The following is a 17,589-nucleotide window of genomic DNA, read 5'->3' as shown; positions in this document are numbered from 1 at the left end:
TTGGGTGAACTAACCCTTTAAAGATGACACGTTATGTTTGGACAGAAGACGAGACAAGAGTTCTTTATTAAACTCATAAAAGATAAAAGTATTACAGGAATACTGGATTCTAAACAACAAAGAAATGCCTCAATTTATCAAGACCTTGAAGCAGATAGGAGGGAGAAACACCTCATCCAGCTGCTGCCAAGTATAATGGACTTTCCTTGGATAAATATACCCTACGTCTCCTTCGATTAAAAATAATGGCTAGTGCCGTGGCTGGGATATACGTAAACCTATCAAAATCCATTGCCATGATTTTTAGAATGACTTATCGCGAGTAAAAAAAAAATAAAAAATTTGTAAAAAAAAAAAAAAAAAAGATTTAGTTGCATAACATCAGTTAACGGAAACGCCTCAAAAGTTTTGCACAAATCTGTAATGGAAACGCAGCAACTGATACCAATATTGCTACTGATATCTTTATAAAATGGATTTTTTTTCTTTCTTATTTCTGAGGAGGAAATTAGTAATTATATCCATTCAACATTAAAATATAATTAACAGTCATCATTTTTAACATTTAATAGGCTTAAAAAATGTTTGATTTAAGTGAACTTAAAACAATCTTGAAATAAACCCATTGTAATTTCACATTTAGATGTGCCTTTAATATATTGTGTTTTATATAGTGTATATGTGACCCTGGACCCAGTCACATGGGTACATTTTTTTTAAATTGAGATTTATACATCATCTGAAAACTGAATAAATAAGCTTTCCATTGATGCATGGTTTGTTAGGATATGACAATATTTGGCCGAGATACAACTATTGAAAATCTGGAATCTGAGAGTGCAAAAAAAAAAAATCGAAACATTGAGAAAAACACCTTTAAAGTTGTCCATTTATGTTCGTGATTGTGCTGCATTCACTCACAAAAAGAAATGTTTTATATATTTACGGCAGGAAATTTACAAAATATCTTCATTGAACATGATCTTTACTTAATAATCGAATGATTTTTAGCATAAAAGAAAAATCGATAATTTTGACCCATACAATGTATATTGCCACAAATATACCCGTGCGACTTATGACTGGCTTTGTGATCCAGAGTCACATATAGTAATTTTATGATGTTTCTGTCTTTGCCAATATCAGATCCCTCTGTCTAAATTATTTAATTGTTTTACATTGTGGACCCTCCTCGGTCAGCCGCTCTCTTGATTTGTGGAGCTGTTGAGCAGAACCCATAGTGTGAACAAATACTGTAACACTATCCAAAGGATGTGAGGAGACATTAGCAAAGCTACTTCAGCAAGGGGAAAAAAAGGATGCTGCATTTATTGTACTAAATATAAAATATTAACGCATTCTTTTCGACAGCCCTAGTTAATATAGCTCACAATCAGGATCACCCTACCTGGCACATCTCCGTGATGGTGTCGTCAAACACCCCTCCAGCATCATCTGCCCCCTCCCCCACCAGCTTGACTTTCCAGGCTCGTGACGGCAGCCTCAGATCAGATGCGTTCAATTTCACAACCTGCCTTGCGATCTGCACAAAGATGGGTTTACACTTCCTCCCTCTGAGAAAACAAGAGAAAAAAATAAGATGTTAAAATTAAGATATTCTGCCTCTAATGAAAAGTGGGCAAAGATTAGGAATTAAATGTACAGTGTTCTGGTTACAATTCTGTACAAAACATGACTGACCGTGTAGATATTCTTTTGACTGTGATCTGTGGGCCGTAGTTCTTCCCCTGCACCATGGTTTTACCAATGGAGCGCACCATGGGCAGTGTGTAAACTCTAGGGGCCAGCAGGGGCCTCAGCTGACCCTGGACTATACCCCACGTACCTGCATTATAGCGTGACGTGCAGCTCTGAAATCGAAATGAGTCATGATGGCAACATCACAGACAGTGCTCATGGGGTTTTGTCCAACAGACTCAAAGTAATGCGATAAATCGATGCAAATATGATTTGTTTGTGAGTGTTTGAGTGTGTGTGTACCTGGTTGTTGGGACTGAGGTTCAGCAGTCTCCACGAGGAGTACATGAGGTCAGAGAAGTGGTAGAGAAGGCGCAGTCGGGCTCTCAGAGCCTCCATACTGACCTCTCTTAGGGCACTGTACTGAGGAGGCACACACACGGGCAAGCCCAGCTGCAGAGGCACTGATGAACCTGAACACACAAACCCTTCATCTCAACAACTGATGATCACACCTATGCTTGTTTTATTACATAATCGGGGTCTTTATATTATATTCGGTCTAATTATGATTTTTGTATTATTGTACATTTGAATTGCCACCTAACAGGATTTTTATGTGAATATACAGATAACAGGTCTGTCAAATTCATCTGAAACTAACAGCATGTCACATAGAAAAGGAGATTTAAAAATCTAGAATGTGGACATTAAAAAAAGGCATAAAAAAACGTAAAGGTTTTCATTTATGTTAAAGTCTCGATGGTTTAACTGGACAGCTTTACAATGTGTTTACATTTTATTATTGTTATGTTATTTCAGCCCTAACAGATGTTATCTATATATACAGTTGTGGTCAGAATTAATGGCACCCCTGGTAAATATGATCAAAAATGGCTGTAAAAAATAAATCTGCATTGTTTATCCTTTTGATCTTTCATTAGAAAAATGTGCAAAAAATCTAACCTTTCATTGAAGTAAAAGAATTGTAAGTGGGGGGGGGGGAAATCACATTATGAAATAAATGTTTTTCTCCAAAACACGTTGGCCACAATTATTGGCACCCCTAGAATCTTTTACGAGTAAAATATCTCTGAAGTATATTTCCCATTAATATTTACCTTTTTTTAGAACACCAGGGTGACTAGGAACATGAAATTTTCTAGCTATGACTTCTCGTTTCACAGGAGTATAAATATGAGGAAACACAAAGGCCAAATTCCCTTAATCATCCATCACAATGAGTAAAACCAAAGAAGATAGTTCTGATGTGCAGCAAAAGATGGAATTTTAAGAAAATAGCTAAAGCTGTAAGAAAATAGCTAAAGCATTGAAAATTCACATTTCCACCATCAGGGCAATAATTAAGAAGTTCCAAACAACTAAAGATGTCACAAATCTGCCTGGAAGAGGACGTGTGTCTATATTGCCTTAATGCATGGTGAGGTTGAAAGTTTGAGTAGCCAAAGACTCTCCAAGGATCACAGATGGAGAATTGCAGAGATTAGTTGAGTCTGGGGGGTCAGAAAGCATAAAAAATATATATCAAACAACCCCTACATCACCACATGATGTTTGGGACGGTTTAAAAAAAAAATCCTCCTCGCTCCTCCAAAAACAAACTCCAGCATATTCAGTTGTCAGACACGACTGGATCTTCAAAAGGGAACGGATTCTATGGTCAGGTGAAACTAAAACATGAAACACCCACTAGATGGGTTTGGTGCAAACAGGGATAACAAGTACCCCATGCCTAAAATACACAGCTGGATCTTTAATGTTGTGGGCCTATTTTTTTGATGGAGGTCCTGGACTTCTTGTTCAGATACATGGTATCATGGATTCTATCAAATACCAATAGATAAAAAAATCTAAACCTTACGGCCTCTGCTAGAAATCTTATAATGGGCCGTGGATCTTCCATCAGGACAACGATCCAAAACAAACATCAAAATCAACACCAAAATGTGTTACGGAGTAAAAATGAAGCTTCTGCTATGACCATCCCAGTTCCCTGACCTGATGAGTGGGCTGAACTGAAGAGAAGAAGCACCAACATTGATCTGGGAATATAAAGGATCTGGAGAGATTCTGTATGGAGGAATGGTCTCTGATCTCTTGTCAGGTATTCTCCAAACTCATCAGGCATTATAGGAGAAGACTCAGAGCTGTTATCTTGGAAAAAGGAGGTTGCAAAAAGTATTTAATAAAAGGGTGCCAATATTTGTGGCCAACGTGTTTTGGAGAAAAACATTTATTTCATAATGTAAAAGAATTAAAAGTGCGGGAGAAATCACTTCATTTGATCATATTTACCAGGGGTGCCATTAATTCTGACCACAACTGTATCTGTCTGTCTGTTTGGCCTAAAATTAACACTCGCCAAGCACGCAAAATTTCTATGAATCCTAAAAATGGATGAACTTGAACAAACGTGAACGATGCTCGGGACAGTTGACGAGCCAGCACTGCATAATCACGAAAGTTTAAGATCCTTGCCAATTTAAATATTCAAATGCAAGAGGATGCGAAAGGAAGCTCATTTCGTTACTCGCTGTGTGGGAAGTTTTGTGTGCGCACACACCTTCAGTGCGTGCCTAGAAAGCTGTACACGCTCAGACAGCGCACAAATACAAAAACTGAACTCTCTTTCACATCGTCTTGCACTTGAGTGGACAAATTCACAAAATTATGTAAAAGAATTGAGTATCCCAGTAAACACAGTCAGTTATGTCTTAAGTGAACGTAAACAGTTTAGAAACTAAACAAGTGTAACGTATCAGTATATTAGATCTGTGCATTCGTTCTTAAAGTTACATCAGCTTATTCATAAAGAATAAGCCTAAGCAAGCCATTGTTTATGTGTCTGTACCTGGAGCACGTGGCGGTACAGGCGGTGCAGTCCATGCTGCACTGTGGCAGCGACCTGCAGATATCTGCTGGATGTTTTTGCCTTGTAAAGCACTGAGGAGGGTCGGCTCTCTGACATGATTGGTGTGGCCCAAGCCCAGCTTAAAAAAAAAAAAAAAAAAAAAACTTTTTTTTGTTTTGTTGCAAACCATGTTATTGTTCAGTTATTACATAAAACCAATGGAAAATGGGAAAGATTACGAGTTTGTTAAGTCCCATATAGTAAACACACACCTGTCCCTCTGAGTTGCTCCCCCAGGCGTAAACCTCTCCAGTTGAAGAGAGTGAAAGTGTGTGCTCGGCCCCGACAGCCACATCCTCTATAAACACGTCTGTTAAAGCTGGGACCTGCTGAGGCCGGTTATGATTTCGTGCTCGACCCTCCGGCAGACCAATCAAACGATCTGTTACATTAAAGCAAAAACATTAAGAAACCCAATGGATTTGATGCTTTGAAAGTTTGAGACAAGTATGCATCCATGTCTGCACATGGCTTACCCTGCCCAAACGTGAACACGTTTCCATCTTTGGTTAAAGCAACAGAGAACTGTGTGCCACATGCCACCTTCTTTATTCCAATTCCACACAAAACATCCACTTTCTGTAAAATAACAAACACACACACTTAATTTAGTAAAAAAAAAACAAGAGTTTATGACATGTAAGTCACATAAATATGTCAGTAGTGGTACCTGAGGGGAAGATTTGGCTGTAGAGTTTCCCAATCCCAGTTTGCCATAGTCTCCATCTCCAAACGCCCAGACGGTCATTCCATCAGCCGATACTGCCAAAGTGTGATTCAGCCCACATGCAACCTACACACACCGATGTTAAAATGAACATCAGTTAAAATTGCGTATATGTGAAGTGCCATTCAAAAGTTGACATTCTAGGATTCAAAGTCTAATTTAAACCTGCAAATAAACAAAGTTTCTGAATTGAACTGATTTAAAGCAAAAGAGGATAAACGAAATTACTTCATGAAATGACAATGAAATGAATTAAATTCCATTAATAAATTATATTATATGATTACTAATATATTATAAATTAATACATTATATGTATAGAATGTATATATTTTTACATTAAAAAAAAAGGAAGTATTGAACTCAGACTTTTGAACAGCACTATAAAGGATGTATGAAGTGTATCTGTAGCTATTACTCAGTTTTACCTGGCCGACCTGGTGACCCTCCAGCGCGCTGACTCTTTCTGGTAACTTTTTGTTAGAAGTGTTTCCAAGTCCCAGTCTGCCATAGTCTCCATTACCAAAGGAAAAGAGCTTTCCATCTGCAGTCACCACTGCTGAGTGCTTAAATCCACACGACATCTGCACAGGAACAAACACCATTATTCATCATACACACCTTAGAGGAAGAAGAAGAAGAGGAGAACTGCCCACTGGAGAGGCATCTGGGTGTATTAAAGAATGAGAGTGAATGTGAGAGGTGTGTTTCCGACCTGGACCACCTCCTCTCCCTGCAGCGCTTCTATCTGCCGCGGTCGGCGCTGTCTGTCGCTGTTGCCATGGCCCAGTTTTCCGTAATCCCCATCTCCCCAGCTAAACACTTCACCACTCTCAGTTAGAGCCATCGAATGGCCATCAGACCCACAGGACGTTACCAGCTGGGTCACCACAAACCCTGCACAAAAACGCATCACATCACTGTTAAAGCTTCCAGGGTATTGTAAACATCTATAATGAAAGTCCTTCAGAGTTTGTGTATGGTTGCAGCATGCCTTGCAGGGCAGATATAACAGTGAGGACGTGCAGATCGTCTGAATTTCCTTGTCCGAGGCGGCCGTAACTACCCTCTCCACATGCAGACACTGTCCCGTTAGCTTGGATCACAAATGTGCAGTTCTGCCCACACACAACCTGACAATACAAAAATGATAAATTACATGAATTTGTATTTATTTGATTTGCACGACAGAATATTATAAATATCAAAGTTTTGAAATTGGAAAAAGAAAAATACATTTGTGTGTGTACAATCATACCAGTTGGGCCTGAGAAAAAGAGGGAGCAAGAGTTGGCACCATAATGTTTCGCCCAGCCTCTGCAAGCTGCCCATGCCTGCCAGCACCCCATAAAAACACATCACACTTCCCTCCGAGGTGCCAGTCCTTAAAATTCACAAGAGATATTCAAAGGTTTAGTATTTTTTTTGCAATTTTAATAACAACAACATTATATACATGTTGATAAAAATTGAGCAATAAATCAGCATATTAGAATGACCATGTGACACTACAAAATTAAGTAATTCTCTTTACCATCACAAGCAGAAATTACATTTTTAAATATTTAAATTGTAATATTTCACAATATTATTGTTTTTACTGTATTTTTGATCAAACAAATGCAGCCTTGGTGATAATATGTAAATCGACTGACATAAATATATATAAATATATATTTCTATTCCTTTTATTTGCTTTCACCTCTGGTCTGGAAGTGGCCCAAGACATGATCTGCTCATCTATCCCAGACAGCCACTTGCTGTTGTCCTGTGTGTGATGAAAAGACTGTGACCATCATCAACAACAGTTTATTTTTCACCATCAAATCATTAAATATGGCAATTTCACAGGACAAGTGTATGTTTAATCGCCCTCACCATGAGCAATGCCAATTTGTCCTTGGCCACGGGCTCCAGGTCCGGGACGATGAAAGACTCAGGAAAGGTGTGTCCGCGCACAAGGGCCTCGGCCGTTTTGACGGTGGTGGAGAAGCAGTGAAGCCACGCCCACTCACTGCTGGCCCAGGAGCCGGGGAAGGGGGCGGGGGATGAGCCAGGCTCAGGTGGGCAGTGGGCCAGATGAGGTGGGACAGGAGGATGACACAGTAGAGCGTCCAGCTGCAGACCCACCGCCAGAGACGCCAGACACTGCATGTAAGGACTGTGGACGAGCTGCTCCCCACACACCACATGAGGCTGAAACACACCAAAATAAACCAGGTATAAGAAACAGAAATTACCTCAACTACATTTTGCATTTTTCCATGAATACTATTTGCTAAAATTATTGTTTTGTGTACCTTCTCATATGCGTACTGCTCCTGAAGCATGATGGGAAGTCTCTCCAGGAAGGCTCTCATGCATGGAGCCATATTCAGTCCCACAACACCCTGCTTCTTCAGCGCTGTGCGGCAGGTTGCTAATACGTGATTGGTTGCCATAAACTCTGCTGAGCTATTAACGACCAGCACATCCTGCAGAACAAGCACAGACTCCAATAAGCAACATCTTTTCTAGATATTTGATCAAAAAAATTAAAAAAATCATCAAAATGAATGAAAATCAACAAAAATGTAAATTTTCAGGATTCTTTTACCTTTGAGCGATTGGAGCAGACAGCTACACCCACGTCAGGGATCCAAACTGTGTTGTGAATCGCTCCAGATCCTGCAACTACTGTTTGCAGCACTGATCCATCCTACACGTATAAACATACACACAAGCGTATCATCATCAAAACACTATAAAAGTTTGTTTGTTAGTATTGTAAGTTTAGCCTGTATGTGTTTATAAAGTGTGCGTCCATGACAGACACTGACCCGTAATGACCAGATGTTCAAAAGTCCACCAACCCCACCGGAAACCAAAGCCAGCCCATCTGGACTGAATGCTACTGTCCGCACAGGACTCATGTGACCCCGGAGCTTGAACACACACACTGCTCCTTCACTCCGCTGAGGGTCTAGCTGGAGAGAGATCAGGGAAGTCACATTAAAACGTACATTCTAAAGGATAGGGAGGAACAGATAGCAAAGTATAATTCAGAGGTTTTTAAATTGCTTAGATGTATGGACGCATTACCATCAGTTTGGATTTGGATTCTGATTCCCACCATGCATCAGGACAGGCAATGCTGGACTGAGAGTATGACGAAGGGTCCTGCGGTACAGTCCACACAGATACAAGGCCGTTCTGACAACATCTGTGAGACAAAGAGTACACGTTTTAATTACCATATTCTTAAAGGAGAACTCCAGTCAATTTTAACATTGAGCTCATTTTTTTGTAAATTTGGAGTGCTGTCAATACAGAGAATTGTATACAATTCGGTCGAAGTCCACAGTAATCGATTGTCGAGTTCACGCGCATAGGTTTAGTTACCTATGATCACGCGCGTGAACTCGACAATCGACTACTGTGGCCTTCGACCGAAAACAGGAAGAAAATACAGGTATGTGTGCTGGCTGAAATAACATTTTTATTAATATCTTTCACATCTACTGCAGTCAGATTCACCCGTGTTCACTCAGAAGGAATCACTCACATTGGCTGTGCACTTGTAATGACACATCAAGGATGTTAAGAGGCTAAAAGCTGGTTTAAAACTTGCCCCATTGAAGTCAACAGGGTGCAAATTTTAAAAAGAGGATAACACGGTGTAGGCAACACCGATTTTTGTCGTTGTTCTCTGTATTGACAGCACTCCAAATTTACAAAAAAATGAGCTCAATGGTAAAATTGACTGGAGTTCTCCTTTAATTTAGGACATATTTCACAATTCACACATTTTTATGAAATAAATAAAGTGATTACAAATACTACAGAAAAATATAATTACATGCTAGTGAAACATTGTGAAACATGTAATTGGAGAAATAATGTACATTACAAACTTACCAAAAAATAAACCAATAACAGTAACGTTAATAATAACAGAATTAAAAGAATGTTTATTTGCTATATACTGAAATATCTACTCCTTATATCCCAAGAGCCCAAGTATCCCAAGTATAATCCCCAATGGCACTTTAAATAATAATAATAATAATAATAATTTTTATGCAAACTACCCTTAAAAATTTGGGGGTCGGTAAGATTTCTTTTTCAACATGCACACATTAAATTAATCAAAAGTAAAGTGAAAATTTAGCTCTGCCATAACACAAATAAATGACATTTTAAAATATATTAAAACAGAAAACAGCTATTTTTAATTATAATATTACAAAATTATTGTTTTTATGGTATTTTTAATCAAATAAATACATTTATTTGATTAAAAATCCTTGTAAAAATCCTTTTGTAAAAATGACAATGTTTTTTTCGTCAATAATCCAAAAGCCAGTGAAAAAATCCTACTGGGTTTTTGATGAGGGAACCAGGGTGATGCTAACTTCCGGGTTACCCTACAAAAATATGTCATCCCTGCACCACTCTGGATTTAGCACTCTTATGTATTAGCGTGCACACTGTTTGTCTGGACATACGTGGCAAACATGTTGAGAGGTTTAGGTCCAAGACCAGAGAGGTTGCACCAAGCAACAGCATTGACAACAGCAGGGTGGGCGATACTTTGCAGACATGTCCAGCTTTGGCCCAAACCTGTCCCCGACCCCATCCACAGACGCACAATCTCCTCTTTAGCACAGCTTATTAACACTTGCCCACCTGGAGCCCATCGCAATGAACTGATGCTTTCCTACGGTCACAACACACAAAGAGAGTGAATTGATGAAGGCATGTTAAATTGCTTCTTCACACAAGGATTTTTACAGACAAGAATGTGTGAAAGTACTGTATGTGAATGCTTGTTTATATGTGTGTCCGTTTATGATGAGTAATGATGACTCTAACCTTATGGGCATCAATAACCACCACAGATCCATTCTCTAAAGGCTCCTTAGAGCCAATCAGAAGCCTTCCATCAGCATATCCAACTGCAAAGGGCCGGTCCTCACTGTACCATGCGATTTGCATTACAACCACTGTAGAGATCAGCACCAAACATGGATACACACATGAAAAAAATGCCCTAAAGAAATCTTGTTTACAGTTTCACAAAGCTAGAACAAACTGGGTATAATCGCATGCATTAGTATGGATTTTGTAAATGTCAGTACCGTCTTTCCTGAAGCAGTGTTGGAGTTCAGTTCTCTGCATATCAGAATCATCAAGAACCTCGAGAAGTCCCAATGTCCCATCCATGCGACCCACCAATAGCAGCTCTCGAGGCTCCCCGCCCCACAGAGACTCCGCCTCCTCCTCCGGCCAAGCTAACGATGATACCCAGTGAGGCTGCAGGTCCAATGAGGCCTTCCCACCTTGTGCACAAACAAATCGTGATGCACTGATATAAAAATTCTAGGCAATTCTGATAAAAGCGAATAAATATTTTCTATATTAAAATATATACAATTTGTTCCATTTTGTCTAAATAAATGAAAAACAAAACACTGAAAACTACTACAAGTGAATTTAGGCATCACATTAAAATATACAGTATGGAAAATGGATATTTTGCTAACATTACATTTAACAGTGTTATTAAAACTTTGTCTGTTTTTTAAATTTAATCTAAATGTAAAAATAGAGCAAATGAGTAGCACAATTAAATATCCAATATCAACCAATAATGATAAATACATAAAAATCAAAAACTTAAATGTTGGCTGATAACTGGTATGGTAGGTACCAATATAAAGTACGATTTTTCAGCAAGGACACATTAAATTGATAAAAAGTGACATTTATAATGTTACACAAGATTTCTAAAACAGAACAACTGTTTTAGACATGATAATAAGAAATGTTTATTGAGCACCAAATCAGCCTTGGTGAGCATAAAACAAAAAAGTAAAAATCTTATGGGTAAAATGGGTATAAACAGTAGTTTATATGGTGGTGATGGTGAGCAACTTACCATTGACTTGCCAGATGTTCACCATTTTCTCCATGGCAGCAGCCAAGTACTTCCCACTGACACTCCAGGCCACTGGAGCTAAGTTTGGATCACCTGGTGACCCCAGATTATTCATACACTCCTCCGAAGTATCATCTCTGAAGACAGAAACAGAAGGCCATAAACATCACCTTTCAGACACAGGCCTAATTAGGAGAAAGAGAGGAACTCACACTTTGTTAAAGACACATGTCTGCTGCAGGGTGTACTGGTTTTTGGTCACGCTCCAAACGCGGACCGTCCCATCATTCCCACTTGTAGCCAGAAGTCCTTTTTTACTGCACCACCCACATGTGATCACCTACAAGACACCAAATGACTCAGCATCAAAAACCATCCAGTGCAGTTAAAAGCAGCAAACAGCGCTGTGGGAATCATACCCTGCTCTGGTGGGCCTCGAGTCTGAAAGTGGACCACTTCCGCAGGTCTCCTGCCACGTCGGCGAAGGTCTGTGGGCGGCTCTGATTGTCTCGGTCGTGAGCCGCCAGTGTGCGCACCAGCTGCTGCGCGGCCCATTGGCGGTGCTGCGACGAGAGTCGAGACGAGAGGCAGCACGCCGCCAGCGCATTTGCCAGCTCCAATGGGCCTACAGCAAGGGGGGCACAGGAGAGGTGGGCATAGAGAGGCGACATTAGCCCTGTGATGACCGAGCAGAACAAAGCCAGGCCGCGAGCGAGAGAAACACAAACACGTGCACACAGACGGACACACACACACACACAATGAGAAAAAAAAAGTGAGAAATTAAAATGGTGGTGATTGGCGGCAAAGGCTGTGGTTTTCGAGCTGCAACACAACAAAGCTTCATCTAACAAACCCTCTGCTGCAAAAACAAACAAATAAAGCATCAGATTTACAAGATTTAACCAAACAAAACAAAAAAAATGACTGGGAAAAAACTCAAATAAGTAAATAATGTGGTGGCAGTCTCAAGCGGCTAGCAAGACGTTAACTAACCTCTCTTTTCCAGTTCAGCCTTGTCATAGCCGTGTCGAAGCCTGGCACCTTTATCAGCAAGCAGGGCAACTAGTGCCTGGGTCACCACAAAATTGGGTGATGTCACAAGCTTGTTCTCTTCTGCCACTCCCCTCAGGAAACTGGGCAGAAACTTCCTCTGGATTGGATCATCTACTGTGGTCAGATTCATCCCAGTGGCAGCTGATATCAGATTCTAGAGGAAAAGAGAGGCAGGATGAGACAAAAGATTTACAGTTTTTTGTCATCTCTTTGTTTAATAGATATTCATGAGAAGATCTGGCTACCTGTGTGCACAGCTGGACCAGGAGTTTGGCAGCGCTGGGGCTGTTTGATGCCAGACAGCCGACGGCAGTACTGAGGTATGCTAAACAAGAGATGGGTTTGGTAGGCTTACTAGCCCCTCGTGGGCGCTCAGAGGATCCAGGGCCTAATGCAAGGCCTGTGGACAGTCCAGCTCTACCTGCTGCAGCCAAACACATCAGACGCACCAGAGTCCTAATGTCTGTCAAGCCCAGAGACTCCAATCCTGCTGCTAAACTGCAACTAGATCCACTGAAGAGCAGAAATATGAGTTTAGACATGTATGTATGTATGTATGTATGTATGTATGTATGTATGTGTGTGTATACACACACACACACACACACACACACACACACACACACACATACATATATATATATATATATAAAAGTGGTAGGGGGAAAATTGATGAACAGATGAACCACGATTCTATTTTCTACCGATTCGAATTGATTCACAAATGGAAGCATTATGAATGAAGCTTACTTGACCACAACAGTTTCTATATCAACATCTTAACAATATCCGGGTTTCCACCACAGGAACTTTCCACAGAAACTAGGGACTTTGGGGTGGTACTCAGTGTGTTTCCAAAACAGGAACCAGGGTCTAAATAAAGTTCCGGGTAAAAATGTCTCCCTCAGAAAGTCCCTGCTTGCGAGGTAGTACTTTTTCAAAAGTTCAGGAACTTTCGGGGGTGGGACTTGGGCACTGAACATGCTGATTGGTTGAGTTCATGCCCCATTTTGATTGGTTGACTCCACGCAGCATTTTATTTCATCCACCATTTTTTTAAATCTGTTGAGTTGCGTAAGAGTGGTTTGCTATTCGAATCAACAATGGAGTTAAAAGAATACGACAGATGGAACGACGACGAGGTTCAGGCTTTATTAAGCTTAAATTCAGAGGATGAAATCCAGCTGGAACTGTAAAGTAGCACGCAGTCCTACGTCACCGGACTAATTTGCCTAATTTTCATGGTACTTTAGACCTTGATGGAAATGCAGACAGCAACAGGTCTGGGGAAAAATTGTTCCTGGGACAAATTGTTCCGGTTAATTTTGGTGGAAACGCGGCTTATATAATGTATAGTTATCAGTACACGTAGAGTTTTTATTGCGATCTTGGCACCTCTTATGTGTACAGGTGCTTTTTACACACAAGAAATGCATTCAAAGTGGAAACAAACAATACCTAAGAGTGAATGAACATTATGTATCTGAGGCTAAATTTATGAATGCAAATTAAAGCAGCCACAACAACACTTACCTAACTGACAACAAGGACAGTGCTCTCATGACCATTGTTCTGGCCAACAGGACTTGTGCAGCTGCAGTGACTCTTTTCAGAGCCACCAGGCGATCAGCAGGCGTCTGGAGACCTGATGCCTGCTCCCCCAAAGACAACCGACCTGATGAACTTTTATCCACTGAGCTCTGGCAACCTATAGACAGAGCATGTTTTACTTCGTCAAATCCATAGAGATACACATAAATACAAACATCTTAGACAATATCTGTAAAATTATAGGCATTTTTACACCATTAATCAATGAGATGCATTCAAGTCACTAAATTGCATTGGTGTTATTATTGTACCTATCTGCAAAAGAGTCTCCTCCATGCTGTTGGTGGCAGTGACCATGGCAACAGAGGCTCCGAGAGGGTCGGTGTCGGGAAAATGGACAGCCTCAGGAACAGGTCTGCGCTCACTAAGACCCAGCGGAGCAGAGAGCAAATCGAACTCCTCCTCGCCCGTCAAACGCTCTGCATCGTCTACATCCAACATGTCCCAGTCCTCTGCAGGACAAAACCAAATGTATTTAGACACATTTACCCTGACACATATCAATAGTAGTGGTTGTTAATAATTCTAGCAAATTTCTTTTTGTTTTTTTCTGGGTATGGTTTTGCTTGTAGACACTTTTAATACCTTCATACACGCAGTCTTGCTTTCCCAACAGGTCTGGGGCTTGACCTTTATACCTGAAAAAGCGAGATCAGTGAAATACGTCAGATTCTTGTGAATTCGGCAATGATAACGCATGCCTGCAAACACACTGCTCACCTCTCAGGCAGTGGTCCTTTGATCTTGCTCTTCATGTTGAGGTATTTCTCTCTGCAGCTGCCACAGAGCAGGTAATAGGGATTCCCGCTTCCACACTCCCCTCCGAACCAGCCGTCAACATAGGATCCATTGCTGCGGTAACCCTGGCGATTGGCACTGCGACCGCAGCCCGGGTGGCTCTTCTTCATGTGCTGATTGAAGCTGGAAACGCTGACCCCACACAACTCACACACGACCACCTCATCGCGGTCCTCCGACTCGCACACATGCTAACACACAAGCAAAATGAAACAAAACTGTGGTCAGATGGAAGAGTAAGTTGTGCAACAAACATCTGAAACGAAATGTAAGCCAGTAGAACATGGATCAGGGCTGAAGCATCCCATTATGCATCTGCTGCTTTCGTACTGTGCCAGTAAAGCATGCACCAGTGTTAGTGAGTGTGCGAAAGCTGCTGTGCTTCAGCAGAAGTTTGTCTGTGTCCAATATGAGAGCGTGAGTGAGCAAACTCTATGCAAGTACATTATGTGCATCTCAGAACAAATGTGTTGGGGTGTGTTTGTGTACAGCCGTGCAGGGGTTAAAGGTGAGTAGTAAAGCAGCGGCAGCCCCAGGCTGCTGTCACACACACCCATGTTGGCCAGTCCAGTACCTCCGGGATCCACATTCCCAGAATGTCGGAGTCGGATGCCAGCTCCTGGGTGAACATGGCCTCCATGGCTTCCTGATCCAATTCCAGCTCCAGCTCTTCATCCAGATTGAAGTCGTACAGCGCCCCGAGGGGCCCAGACTCCTGCTGCAGTCCAGAGCCTTCTCGACGGGCTTGAGTTCGATGTGCCTGAACTGAGCGGTACAGTCCAGCTACACAACAAAACACAATATTAGTGTTGAGACAACAGTTACAACTTAATGTTGTAAAATTGTATTATACATACAACCACATATACAAATGCATCCATTTTCCAAACCGCTTGTCCTTGGTACGGTCAAGGTTATACAGATTATTCATACATTCAAGAAATTAACACTTATTTTGTTCCGCAAGGATGTATTAAATTGATCAAAAGTTACAGTAAAGTCATTTACATTGCTACAAGATATTCCAATTTCAAATAAACGCAGTTTTTTTTTTTTTACTTTCTACTCATCAAATAATCTTAAAAATGTATACATATTCAACAAAAATATTAAGCAGCGCAACTGTTTTCAATAACTGTTAATAATAAGAAATGTTTTGTGAGCACCAAATCGTCTGAAGGATCATGTGACACTGAAGACTGGAGTAATGGCTGCTGAAAATCAGCTGTACATAAGAAATAAATTTCATTTTAAAATATATTAAAACTAAACTATATAAAAACAGCAGCCTTTGTTTTTGTCCCTTCTTTCAAAAACATTTAGAAAATCTTACCAACATCAGACTTTTGAACAGCAGTATATATACACAAGTCCTTTCAGGGTCAGTTAAACCAGCCACATTACACAGGGCTTCATTGAGACTGATTAGACAAATAGTTGAAAACATGTATATTTTCAGATCCCTAGAGTGTACCTGCACGAGCTAGTAAAGTGCGTGCAGCAAGGTCAAAGCGGTGTTTCCTGCTGGCTGCAGAGCGTCCTCTGGGAGTGGGGCCTGCAGAGGCAGAAGCCGAATCTTGATCAAGACCTTCAGGACTGTAGGAACAGAGAGGTCACAGTGTTCATGCTGTATTGCAAAACATTATTTTGGCCATTTATCAATCTAAGTACACTGTACCTAACAATATTTTTTTTATTACATTGTAATAACACTTAGTAATTAAAGACATCCAATAAGTAAACGTCATGTCATTCATTCTGTAGGTATTGTACCTGTCACTGAATCCCTCCTCCATCTCTGCAGCGTCAGCATTGGGGATGTCTCCCGGTGAGCGCAGGTAACCCCTCTCTGTGCTCTTACCCCCTCCAGCTGCCCCGGAGCAGGGGTCCGAAGCCTCCTCAGAATCTACTGTGCCCGGATGGTCGATCATCCACATTGCAAGTACAGTGATGTTTTGAGCATCTGCCTCAGCACGTGCACCTACAGACCAATACAGAACATACTCTGAATGTCTGATATGATATATGAAGAAATTCTGAATCAGACATAACATATCTATGAGAGTATCTATAAGTATTTGCCTACCTGTTGCTTCCAAAGCTTTCATGATCTGTCTGAGTGAGAATCCCATTTCCAGTAGTGGAACCGCGATGGCAGGAGGAGGTGGAGATGTGGAGAGACGACTGCTGGGGTCTGATAATGCTTGGAGTGAATAAACATACATTTTCAGATTTTTTTTTTTTTTTTTTTTTATATATATTATATTTTCAGCATAATTTTAAAAGTTTCCTAGTATTTTTTATTTTTTTTTATGTTTTTTGAAAGAAGTCACTAATGCACATTGCACACTAAGTCTGCATTTATCTCTCTTTTTTTAATCTTACCCAAAACTTTTGAATGGTTGTGTATCGCAACTTCCACAAAAATTTTAAGCAGCAAAATATGTTTGCCTCCTGTTCGTTGTGAAAACAAACCTATGCCGGTCACATAACAACATACACGCGTCAAACTAGCCGGCAACTTTTCTCTGTTTACAGATATGAAAAGACATGCACAAGCATTAGTGACGTATGTGCACAATTTCCTGCGAAAACCATCCTGACAGGTCTAAAATATAAACACTCAATAGTGAATCAGGGTAAGTCAAAAACATGTTTTGGAAGAAGGACTGATGATATATTGTCTTGAACAAAATAGTATTACATAGCTGTAATTATGTGAAATATTATTACAACTTTTACTGTATTTTTGATTAAATGAATGCAGCCTTGGTAAGCATAAGAGACTTCTTTCAAAAAACATTTCAAAAAACCAAATCTTCATATTTTCGATGTGTTTTCATACAT

The 17,589-nt window shown here is 40.4% G+C and overlaps 1 protein-coding gene across 8 annotated transcripts in view; it reads right to left on the bottom strand.

The window, feature by feature from the left end:
- The window catches only part of herc1 (HECT and RLD domain containing E3 ubiquitin protein ligase family member 1), a 47,668-nt gene that overhangs the window by 3,302 nt on the left and 26,777 nt on the right, over positions 1-17,589 (bottom strand). For 3 of the 8 annotated variants that reach the window (XM_081359220.1, XM_081359221.1, XM_081359222.1), the window contains exons 41-73: positions 16,829-16,945; positions 16,516-16,723; positions 16,217-16,338; positions 15,296-15,525; positions 14,665-14,933; positions 14,530-14,582; positions 14,196-14,396; positions 13,867-14,041; positions 12,579-12,846; positions 12,274-12,487; positions 11,697-11,902; positions 11,490-11,617; positions 11,278-11,414; positions 10,478-10,678; positions 10,212-10,342; positions 9,845-10,056; positions 8,439-8,559; positions 8,177-8,323; positions 7,954-8,055; positions 7,658-7,831; positions 7,236-7,553; positions 7,060-7,125; positions 6,616-6,741; positions 6,352-6,490; positions 6,073-6,254; positions 5,786-5,941; positions 5,301-5,423; positions 5,107-5,209; positions 4,843-5,012; positions 4,571-4,709; positions 2,002-2,171; positions 1,702-1,871; positions 1,409-1,574 (exon numbers count right to left, since the gene is read on the bottom strand). In XM_081359220.1, the coding sequence (XP_081215346.1) occupies positions 1,409-1,574; positions 1,702-1,871; positions 2,002-2,171; positions 4,571-4,709; positions 4,843-5,012; positions 5,107-5,209; positions 5,301-5,423; positions 5,786-5,941; positions 6,073-6,254; positions 6,352-6,490; positions 6,616-6,741; positions 7,060-7,125; positions 7,236-7,553; positions 7,658-7,831; positions 7,954-8,055; positions 8,177-8,323; positions 8,439-8,559; positions 9,845-10,056; positions 10,212-10,342; positions 10,478-10,678; positions 11,278-11,414; positions 11,490-11,617; positions 11,697-11,902; positions 12,274-12,487; positions 12,579-12,846; positions 13,867-14,041; positions 14,196-14,396; positions 14,530-14,582; positions 14,665-14,933; positions 15,296-15,525; positions 16,217-16,338; positions 16,516-16,723; positions 16,829-16,945 (5,444 nt within the window). Of the gene's footprint in view, positions 1-1,408; positions 1,575-1,701; positions 1,872-2,001; positions 2,172-4,570; positions 4,710-4,842; positions 5,013-5,106; positions 5,210-5,300; positions 5,424-5,785; positions 5,942-6,072; positions 6,255-6,351; positions 6,491-6,615; positions 6,742-7,059; positions 7,144-7,235; positions 7,554-7,657; positions 7,832-7,953; positions 8,056-8,176; positions 8,324-8,438; positions 8,560-9,844; positions 10,057-10,211; positions 10,343-10,477; positions 10,679-11,277; positions 11,415-11,489; positions 11,618-11,696; positions 11,954-12,273; positions 12,488-12,578; positions 12,847-13,866; positions 14,042-14,195; positions 14,397-14,529; positions 14,583-14,664; positions 14,934-15,295; positions 15,526-16,216; positions 16,339-16,515; positions 16,724-16,828; positions 16,946-17,589 lie in introns of all 8 variants that reach the window. The other 5 variants (XM_081359216.1, XM_081359217.1, XM_081359215.1 and 2 more) reach the window with 4 other exon arrangements.

This window comes from Scardinius erythrophthalmus (assembly GCF_964197995.2).
Source record: "Scardinius erythrophthalmus genome assembly, chromosome: 2".
Classification (NCBI taxonomy): Eukaryota; Metazoa; Chordata; class Actinopteri; order Cypriniformes; family Leuciscidae; genus Scardinius; species Scardinius erythrophthalmus.
The sequence above is the reverse complement of the archived record's forward strand: the minus strand, read 5'-3'. Positions and strand labels throughout refer to the sequence as shown.